General features: G+C 37.7%; 1 protein-coding gene across 2 annotated transcripts; it reads right to left on the bottom strand.

The window, feature by feature from the left end:
• Positions 1-1,918: 1,918 nt before the first annotated feature.
• Positions 1,919-9,986, bottom strand: LOC113077397 (striatin-interacting protein 1 homolog). Of its 2 annotated transcripts, none has more exons than XM_026249816.1 (21): positions 9,850-9,986; positions 9,271-9,340; positions 9,092-9,166; positions 8,818-8,952; positions 8,624-8,744; positions 8,473-8,541; positions 7,538-7,644; positions 7,313-7,440; positions 7,057-7,239; positions 6,747-6,967; positions 6,616-6,681; positions 6,477-6,540; positions 5,441-5,512; positions 5,282-5,356; positions 5,095-5,192; positions 3,481-3,607; positions 3,222-3,322; positions 2,996-3,062; positions 2,809-2,913; positions 2,511-2,715; positions 1,919-2,418 (listed from the first exon to the last, which is right to left on the bottom strand). In XM_026249816.1, the coding sequence occupies exons 1-21, from the start codon at positions 9,952-9,954 to the stop codon at positions 2,168-2,170; spliced, it is 2,445 nt and encodes an 814-aa protein (XP_026105601.1). In that variant the 5' UTR covers positions 9,955-9,986; the 3' UTR covers positions 1,919-2,167. The 2 variants fall into 2 exon arrangements, with proteins under 2 accessions (XP_026105601.1, XP_026105602.1); XM_026249817.1 differs by having other exon boundaries at positions 2,168-2,415.
• Between the last annotated feature and the right edge of the window lie 1,396 nt (positions 9,987-11,382).

Raw genomic sequence — 11,382 nt, 5'->3', positions numbered from 1 at the left:
TTTTCTACTTATTTTTCAATGGGGTGGCCTTCTTGAAAAATTTATCAAGGAGTGCTTGGATGGTACAATTTAGCCCGTTAGATCCATTGTAGCTCAGTCTTCCTGTAAAGGCAGGCGTACACGGTGCGAATTCGGATGGTCGGAAGATCGTATGTCCATGCACATGGCACGAGTGAGTTTATCTGAAAATCGTACGGACGGGATGATATACGACACAATTTTACAACCTCCGAATTCCAGAAGCAATCACACAAAGTTGATAGACGCGTTTGACTTGAAGCAGCGCTGCACGCACAGAATGATCACTGTATGACATTAAAGTACAGCGAGAGCGATAAGTGAGCACAATGCATTCGAATCGCTCTCGCGGTACTTTGACGTCATACAGGTGATCATTCTGAGCAGTGCTGCTTCAAGTGGAACGCGCCTAATATAACTGCTCTCCCGCTTCATAAACTGCATATAAAATATTGATACGAGCCGTGACTGTTTCCTACACGAACAGCCTTATTTTTCAGCAATAGGAAAACCGGGACGTTTGGTCACCCTGTGTGTGTGTGTGTTCTTGTATATGGTTTATAAATATCTGAAATAGGTATTACAATGTAAACATGGTTTGTGAGGACAATTTCCTGTGCCCTTATACCAAATGGCTTTAAAAAATACTATACGGTGTTTAATAGAAATTTTAAACATGCATTTTCCCGTGATGTTATAGAGGTAGTGTATGGGGATATACAGTATAGAATACCATTACGTCTATGGAGTGTCCCTGTAAACTACATATGCGTGTGTGTGAGAGAGAACTAAAAAGGCATTGGAACACGTTGCTAGAAACATCATACAGTGCTCGTTGTTCCTGTCAGACTTCAGCCAGTTTATCCTCCTGGTCAGTAGTCCACATTCGCCGTGGCGCTGCCGTCTTCGTCTTTCTTCTTCTGTGGTTTTCCTAGTTCGTGATTGGTCAACTTCAGATAAATCAACAAATCGGCTCGTTCAACAGCACACATGTCATGAATTCAAACCGATAGCTCACAAACTTTTTGTTTAAAAATGATCGGGAGGTCGGGAAGTGCTCGTAAGCCACATCGTAATTCATCGCAAATGATACGAGCCGCGACCATACGAGCATACGCGATTTCCACACGACTGAAAAAAATCGCATGCGAACTTGTATGACAGCAAAAATCACACCGTGTACGCCCGCCTTAACAAGAGGGTCTTTTGCACCGTGGGAACCTTGTCATAGTATCAGAATTAATTGTGGAAATACCCACTTTTTGGCGTTTTCGCACAGCTGGAACTGGGTGTGATTTTAGTACCGTACTACTGCTTCATTGGTGTTTATAAAACAATCTAATTGGTAGATAAATTTCTTACATGCTGCATGCCATTTTAGATGTCCATGTTTTCTCCTATGTTTGTTGAGGGAGGAAGCAAGATAAGACGTTGATTTTGAATTTATTCAAGTATTCCCCTCAAAGTCATATTTTCTTATCTTAGTTTTTTTAGGTCTTGCCCCCTCAAGTTTTATTTACCAAATGTTATTCTTGAGTGTTCTGTGAAATGCTGGAACAGGAGAGAAGATACCACAAACGTTTTAATGTGGTCAGCAAAATTAACTTCAACGTACACCTAAATGTAAAGACATTTATTTTATCGTAGAAGAAAAGTATTGTCACCAAGCAAAAATTATTCCACTCGTTTTTTTCTTTTTTATGTAGAGGTGTTTTTTTATTGATTGGATTGGAGTGGGTTGTGTGTGGTTTATAAAATAAACTGGTTTGAATAATCAAAAGGTAAAACAAAAAAAAATTTAATGCTCAAAGTCATACAATGAAAACACACACAAAAAAACACTCCGGGATAATTACAGTCTTTCACAATAACCTCAGGTTTAATATTCTGTTACAGACAATTTAAAAAAAAAAAGCAGCAAGAACAATAAAATAAACATAAAAATGACCTCTTAACACCTCCGACTATCAAAGTTCCCTTTCTAAGAATAAAAATTGCAGGTTTACTACAGACGCGCCATTATATTACACAGACACGCAGGAGATGGTCCCTGTTGCTGGACTCTAGTAAGCGTAGTGTAGTCGACAGAGTTTTGGCCTGGTTTATTTTCACAACCGCTGTAGTGAAGAAGTGCTGTAACACGCTTCATTCACTGCAGGAGTTCTTCCCAGGAAATGGGTTTGGAAAAGACCTCCCGCTCCAGCCAAAGGTCATAGTTCATTTGGAAGTCTTCCGGAAGGTCGATCCGCTGTCCCAGCACGCTTTGCAGACAGTTGTCCACCGGGAGGAATTCGGGGTTGCTCTGGCTCTTATCGTAGCGTCGGCTGTTGAACCGTTCGATGCTAGCACGTAGGGCGCACTCTTCCGCCTGGAAATCCCACGGGCGAGCATCCAGGTCTGCTGTCGGAGACAGAACTCGTTTAGTTCTGACACTACAAATGTTTCAGGTTTCAATCATTTATTATAAACCCCTAGGTTTGTCACCTACTCACCGTTTCCGTAAGCCCAGTCATCGTTGAGGCGATGGCGCACTTTCTGGTATATCGCGGACATGGTTTTCATGTTGCTCTTTCTCCATTGCCTTCCTAGATACTTTGTCTGGACTTTAAGCAGTTTGAGCACATAGAGTTGCATCATGGCCTGCTTGACCTTCAGCGCCCTCTTCAGGATCGGAGCTGATTTGAATACTACCAACATCTAGAAAAGCGTCAAATTTTAATAAACACTCTTTACGGGTATAACACTTGTTTTAAAGCAAAACCTGTTTGGTTTGTGTGTGTGGCGTCTCACCATGGTCCTGGAGTGCTTCCATTTGGTGAGTTTATTCAGGATACGTAATAGATTAATACAGGAGAATAAGTTCCTCCAGCAGAACTGATTGTTATCACCAGCTTCCTGTAACCAAAACACATCAAAGAGCTCAAAGACTCACTCACATGAGCATTAGACACATTCAGGTGCGTATTTTTGTTCTCACCAGACTCTCAGCAGTGAGTTCAGGAAGCTCATGAACAACGCAGTGAGGGAAATCCAGAGCCGAGATACTGTTGAAAGATATATGACAGATGTCATTACTCATAGCGCATCACATGAGGAGTTAACAGCGGTTAAAGGAAGTGCAATCTTCATACTCCAGGTCATTCTGACACATGAAAAGATCTTTTGAGGGTCTGAAATGAACAGAGGTTGACATGAAGGTTCACCTGTTTTTAGCAGTGATGTAGGACATGATGTTCTGGTTGAAGAACTTCAGGATCAGTGGGATGCAGTTGGCAAACACCAGATGCTGCGCCATGTACTCAAACTAGAGCAGGAAAGTTGTGTAAGTGTACGCACAAAATAAACTTTTCCTATAATTGTGAAGCACAAGCAGTTACTGCAAGTGTAAAATGTGGGGTACCGTTATGGTTCGGGTAAGACAATTATCTGGAAAAATATCTTCAAAGTTGTTTGTCTGTGTACCTGATAGACGTGGTTGAGTTTGAAATGCTTCAGCAGCAGCAGCAGTATGGCTGAAATGGCTTTGACAATGATTTCTTTATGGCGATTCACATCTACGCCCAACTTCATGCTCTGAAGAACCGTAGTGCTAGAGAGAGGTAACAGACAGACTGTCACATTAGCAAAGTTGCATCAAAATTTGGCGGAGCAAATAATATCCATTGTCTATTTTCATTAGCTTAATGTATGAAGCATTGCTCACACAGAAGTCAATTCCTATTGTAATTACTGGATTTCACCTGTGAAACTTTGTAGAGCAACAGCAAATGTGCCAACATCTTTAGTAAAGATACTATGAAAGTCTATTAAGGCTACGTCCACACGAAGCCAGAGCTTTCCCTATCTGAACTTTTTTTCCCCCTTGTCTCAAGAAATGTCTGCATCCACACGAAAGCACAAAACGATGTAGTAAACATGCCAGACCAGCATGTGGCGCTGTAATTCTGCCACAGAGATGCACTAAAAATGGAGAAGAAGACATGGACTATGCTCATAAACTTTGCGCGTGGTACACCAACGAACATGGAACATTGCATTTATTAATCTGCGTTAATGTTAGATAATAAAAAAAACAATCCTTCAGTGTTTGTTCATGTTTTTGTTGCTGTTGTGTGACGTAGCATTGTTTGACTCGGGGCGAAACGTGGGCTGATGACGTCATCGTTTCAGAAAATACATGGATTCGATGTCCACATGAAAACGCGAAGACTGCATTTTCAGATTTTTCCACACTGGGACCCGGTTTAAAAAAATAGCGGTCTCATCTTCCGAAAACGCTGGATCCGTGTGGACAAAACACCTATCCGCTAATTTTTTTTTTTTTGCATATTCACAGAAATGCGTCTCCGTGTGGACGGGGCTTAAAATTGGTTAAAGTTCATTTTAAACTATTTATTGACATTTTAGTTTCTACTCTATCATTAAACCCTAAATCTCACGGATTCTACTGACATGACAGAATTTTGCTCATGAAATTTTTAAGAGCAATGGTAAATATGTGACCGCACCTTTAATAAAAAGACGTATCTATAAAAAAAAAGAAAAAAATGTAAACATTTGAGAAAAAAATAATACTTTGACTTCAAACAGGGTATTTAGTTAACTGAAACGTTTTCATAAAACATAAAAAAAAAAATATATATAGAAACATTTAATTTCAGTTAGCTGCCAAGACAACATTTCTTTTACTTGTACTAAAATAAGTAAAACCGAAATAAAAAAAAACTATATAGACTTATTTAAAAAACTTTACATGACAAAACCACAAGAAAATCACTAAAACTATTTAAAATAAAAGTAGAACGTAAAATACGATCAAAAATGACACTAAAAGAGCCCTGAGACACATACATATTCCAGAGAGAATGAGATGAATACTGATAAAGCAGGGGATATTTTTACAGCATCTGAAGACATGAGCGCGCTGTTGCCATGACAACTCAGCGGAGTGATGATGAGGTGAGCTTGTGTTTTGATTTGACTCTCCAAGATAATCACTCGGATCAGTGAGTCAGTTGTCTGACTGATTCAGATCATTAGATTCAGGGAAAGCTATGCTGTTTAACAGTGTCTTACGGCATTTCCTCGGGCAGCACGTCCGCCAGGATGTTGATGGAGTCGGTCTTGGCTTTGGATGTGGGAGCAGCAGCCAACAGGATCTTCAGCAGAGCAATCTGAACACACACACACATGAACACGAAGCCTGTCAGTATGAGAATGGCTCAAATGCATTGGGACTGATGTGTAAGGGACAGTCTCTCACCATATACTGTGGTAAACTGGGTAAAATACCCTGGTATAAGAGCTCTATGGCACACAGCTCCAGCTCTTCCTCACCCTAAACACACAAACACAGACAGTGTGTGTTATAAGCTCATCATCAGACGTCATACTGAAGCTCTATCGGTGTAAAGTGACTCACGCCGGAGAGAGGGGTCTTCTGATACTCCTCTTCTTTAGCGATCTGGACCTCAGCGATGGACACATACTTGTGCTGAAGTGAACACAAACTAAATGTTACGACATTAATGCATTTCATTACAGCAGTTAGCCACAGAACTCTATATAACATTCACTGGTAAAATGGTTTACTGTTTTTATAAAAGTGCCAACAGAAGTATAAAAGACACAATGAAATAAAAGTTACAATAAATTATCAATAATAAACAAATTAATGTGTTTATAAAGTATTATAACTCAGCTATTAATATAATAATCAGTTTTAACTAATAAAAACATAGCATTGATTCATGACAAATGCAACACACACACACTGACTCAACTATATTTTATAATTATATAACTCAACTAAATTATTAATAGCTCATTAAAAACGCATAAGGTATATATTTGATAATTGTTTAATATTATCAATCTTGATAAATAGCTCTTCCAGCAACTAATATCATTCATTAGTCTTGCATTTTTAATAATATAAATTTGACATTGATTTATAACCAATAAAAATAAATTTGGTTGTTTATCTAAAAACTTGAAAGAAAATAAGGGGTTAGAAGTATATCATTATAAACTTATTTTAAAAATATTTTACATTTAATTTTCATTTTGCTGTTAATAATAACAACAACTTATTATTATTATTATTATTATTATAGAGGATTAAAAATGATTCTTAAAATTTTGGAATCAATGTTCAATTAATTAATTAATTAAAAAATAGGAATGTAAATAAATTACAAAATGCAAACAAGATTATATATTTAAAACTATTGTAATTAAATGTTGGAAAATCTAGTAAATGGAACCATAAAATAATAAACAGACAAATGTTTTATTAGTCAAACTGATAACTGGTCTAGCATAATCCAATCTGAATTAATATAAAGCCATTAATTTCATAATGAAGGATGTGGGGAGAAATCTGAAAGGACACATATTAAATATGCATGAGCAGGGGTGGGGTTATGTTAATCAGCCGTGACTGATATGTTAATTACCTGTTTGAGAGTTTTGATGCTTTCATGTATGGGTCTGGGCAAACCGACTACAGTATCCGTGTCACTGCAACACAAACGCACTCATGCATCACTGCGGCTCACAGGAAATAAACATAGACGCTTCATGAAACACACTCACTTTCCCAATGTGTAGCCGATGAATTTACTCCTGCTGGACTCCAGGAACTGCTCGATGTCCTTTTCCCTGTTAAAAAAGAAATCAAGTAAAAACGTATATTTAATAAGTAAACCATATCCAACAGTTCCTACCTGACTTTCGGAGCCCAGGGTAGACCCTTGGGGAAGCAGACCCTCTCAGTGGGGGGATGCGGGATGGGTGGCGGCATGACCTCATCACGCTCTATTGGGAAAGGCTCCGCCTCCATAGAGTTATCGTTATCATCATTTTCCTCTTCTTCTTCACGGGTGTCATCGGCTTTATACGGGTCCTTCTCGTTAAATGCATCCAGATTGTCTTGCTTTATCAGAGCCTGAGGAAATGATGTCAAAGGTTTATAATCTTCTCTTTATCATTTTACGTTCCCTAGTTTTATGTTTGTCAAAGTTTGGGTTCGGGCACCTTGTGGTCTCTCCGGGCGCGTCTCTGTTGTTGCTCGATGAGGTCGGAGGCGGACGCCGGAGGGGACGCGGCTCTCATGCTCCGCACCACACAGAGGCTGTCCTCGGGCAGCGGAGGGAGACCCAGTGCTGCCCGTTTACTGACTTTACTGCACTGCAGCTGCTCGAACCCTCCCAGAGTGAACTGGGTTGAGACAGAAAACATTCAGACAACAATCCCTCGGTCTGAATCGGTTCAGAACGGGACGCTAACTCACCAGGATGGTCTTCCAGAGCAGCAGCAGGACTTTCTTCATTGGGAAATGGGGCGCGTGGCCGCTGCAGAACTTGGTGACCATCCCGAACAGCATGACGGAGACGGGCTCATGGTTATAGAGAGGAGAACCTGCCAGGAAACATCCGAAACAGTTGTAGTCTTCCATACTCAACGCATATCTTCAAATAAATCATCCAGTTTTAGATCAATTGAAACGCATACAGACCCAGTTCAGACTTGAAGGTTTCTCTGATGGTTCTCCACTCTGGACTGTCTGTGGGTTCTTCACTCTGGATGGTCTCCACCATCAGATACATGATGTTCAGCAGCACCCTGAAAACACAAACGCACAGAGTTATGGAAAACTGGGAGTGCTCTTAAAAATTAAACCAATGATCAGTTCAAAAAAGTACAACATGAAGTAAATAAATTAAAAATGACAAATAAATATATATTTTTTATGTAATTAACTGTTAAAAAACCGTCAAATAAATAGACATATTTAAAATATTTTATTTAATTTGTAAAAAAAAATGTAGTTAACTGTAATAAAGCACTTTTTTTTACACATTGACAAAAATAGTGTAGTTAAATGTAACAGTAAAATAATAAATGATCTGACAAATATAGTTATATCTTTTACATATGTTTTAATTGTGGTTTAAAAAGAGCAAAAATTTTAAATGTAACAATGTAACAAAATGACAAATAGACATTTAAATTTTTTTTAAACAATATACAATAATAAATCACTTTTCAAATGAACAAATAATATAGTTAAATTGAACAGTAAAAAAATAAAAAAGCTTCTAATAAAAAGTCTACTAACAACAGAAAAATAGAGATTTAAAATGTGTTCAAAAATGTAGTTAAATTTAACAAAGTAATAAATTAAACTGCCAAATAATGTAGCTAAACGTAAAAATAAAATAAATTAGTTTTTAAAACAAAATAAATTCTACAATAACACAATATAGTAATTTACTTTAAACAATCATTTAAAATATTTGTTTAATGTAACGAAAAATTTTACATTAGTCACTTTTTCTACATGCATTCATCAGCTAAATTAAAAATGCCTCTTTACAAATTTGGAAATGAACGCTCTCTGCCTTATTAGTCAACAACTAGTGTGTGTGTGCGCAAAGTGTGCTGCTGTACCTGAGGTCAGTGCTATCAGCCAGTGAAATGGCAGGTTTCCTGACCGCACTGCTGCATGCAGCACTGTTACTGCGAGACATTGAACACAGAGTTGAGATATCAAAGCTTACAGATGTGTATTATGAATATGAGCGCGTGCGGTTCATCTCACTCGATCTCCATGTTGAGCAGCTCCAGCAGTGCAGTGAACGCTCCCACATCCAGCAACAGGAAGCTGTTATACCTCATCCAGTGCTGCACCTCCACTTCTGAAGAACACTCGCCGAACGTCCCTGAAAACAGACAAACCGGATCTAATGTACACGGTGTCTTCATGTCAATTAACACATGAATAAAGATTCTTACCTTGAGCCATGTACAGGATGGCTCTGGCGACTTTTAGGCGGTGCTCTCGGCCGATCACGTCCAGTCCGTCCAGCAGACGCATGGCATGAGCTCTGTGCTGAACCGAATCCAGTTTGGTCCATTTCTGATCGGGCACTGCAGGAACACATGCATGTGATCTTTTTATGACATTCTGATCATCTTAAATGCACAAAAACACCATTTTCATGACGAAACCCGCCGTTTTGTGTTACTATAAAACAGTCAAGTGAAAAATAAAGAGCTCAGCACTTACTATGAGTGTGGAAGTCTTCTTCAAAGCACTTTCTGTTGAGCAGAAACTCTGGTCCCTCTGTGTAGCTGTACAACTCTACAAACAGCATTTAATAGAGGACAACAAAATACTATTGCTTGCAGTTTGTTAATGAATGTTTAAAGCCTTGTGATATTATTTAAGAATTATATTTTATTCACCTGATAGTTCAACAGCCCAATTATCGGCATCTGAATATTCAAACTCCAGATCAGGAGCTTCTGATAAACCCTGAGACACAAACGCAACACATTTGTCTTTATCAGTGAATAACTGTATTAAATGACCATTTGTATAGTTATTTTGGTGTGTTGACTAGCATATTAAAGCACACGTGAAGTAACCGGTTAACATTATTGTAATTGTGGTGTGCTATTAAACGTTACATTTAAAGTTCATATATGAAACGTTCTTAAGTAATAATCACAATCAACAGGAGAAGAGATTCACTTCACAATGAATCATTTATGGCGATGTTTTTACAGGAATCAATCATTAAGTGGTTTAGTGAATATTCACTAGTAACTGTTTCTTTGGTTATGAGTTTCAATCACTAAACGTTCAGGAATAAGCTGGAGTAATGATGCTGTTTTCATATTTGTTGCTCGTTTAATCCGCGTCGCTCGATTAATGATTTTCTTCATGTTGCTGATGTTTAGGCTAACACTGGCTGTCAAAACAGACTGCAAAACTGCCAATATACATTCATACGGATTCACACAGCTTCGTCGGACTCTTACCTCGGAGTCTTTCCTCTGGTTTCTGGTGAACTCGCCGCGCGTTTTATTCGGCAACATTTGGTTTTGTTTCTGTTTGTTGTTAGCGCTTAAACCGACACCCTCCATCTTCACTCCACTTCCGGTGTTCTGAACTATGCGGCGTCTGCGTAATGTGGGCGGAGTCACTGGGCGGAGTAAACATGAATATTCATGAGTTTCCGGTTTCGTGTTAAGGCAACTCTGAAAATATTACGGTTTTCACCGGGTCACAAAACCTTTTCAACATTTTAGTTTAGAACGAAGTTTGGGCAAGCTTAGAATAAAATTGTTCGTTTTGTGCACAAAATGCTGTTAACTGCCACCGGGCCCCTTGGTTGGCCCCCTACGTTTACGTTACTATATTACAATTAAATATTAATCTAATAATGACAAACTATATATCGTTGGAAAGGTCTATGACTCCTAAATATATATTTTACCAATCTTTTTTGTTAAAAATTATGTAGTAAAAGTAATAGATTCAAGTATGGCAAGAGTGCAAATCAAGAACCTACATCATAACAGGAGTTCTGACCTTTGTCAAAAAAAGTCTTCTTTGTTTAGAAATCATCAGAAATTATATATCACTTGAAAACTTAAAATCTCAAAATCCATCCTTTGAAACCCATTTTAAATTCAAACATTGCATTACCATGAAAATGATACATAAAAAACATGTTTAAAAAAATTCAGTCGTGAATTATAAAAAATGTAGGTTTGGATCATGCACTTTCAAGTCTATGTTCAAAAATGTGAGTGACAGTTAACAGGATAAATGGTTTCCCATGTTATATTTTTTATCAACGATTGCCAGAGGTAACCTATCATTAGAATACGCTTTAAGTTAATGGGCCAACAGCTGATAAATATTGTCTAATATTCATCTGTTTTGCTGTTAAAAGCATGTTGTTTAAATTGTGTAGCCTATTTATGGTGGCATAATAAAACTTAATCACTGTATTGTCAGTCTATAAGGTAAGAGATAAGGAACAATAGGAAGTAGTCACAATAGTCACATGGAAGTGCATGGCAGCCTTCCTACAATCAGATTGCTTGTGTTGATCAATAACCCTAGCATTCACCTGTCTTTATATATATATATTTTATATTTTTACAGGTGTGTTGTAAATGTCATCTATGTAATGCCTTCACCACATCTGTTAATAACAGAATCAGTTGCTGTCTTTATTCGGAGAAAGGAATCTACTTTTATCTTTGAAATGAAAATATACAAATTACTTTATGGTTTGATTTAAACATTTTAATTGTTATAGGTTTGAAGAATATAGGGAAAACAATGTTAAAGTACTGCACGGTTGCTGATTTCTCAACTTTACCAGTCAAAAGGATTTTCATTTGAATCTCCAATTCATCTCAAAGTGCACCACGATGCAGTGCAAACAATACATGGTTAAATACATTTTCACAATCTTGCCTTTTTTTTTCTTTTCTTTTTATTATTATTATTTGTAATACATTTTGTCCACTAAATGTACCATTTTAGGCTAAAAAAAT

This window comes from Carassius auratus, unplaced genomic scaffold (assembly GCF_003368295.1).
Source record: "Carassius auratus strain Wakin unplaced genomic scaffold, ASM336829v1 scaf_tig00022525, whole genome shotgun sequence".
NCBI classification, from domain to species: Eukaryota; Metazoa; Chordata; class Actinopteri; order Cypriniformes; family Cyprinidae; genus Carassius; species Carassius auratus.
This window is presented reverse-complemented; position numbering and strand designations above follow the sequence as displayed.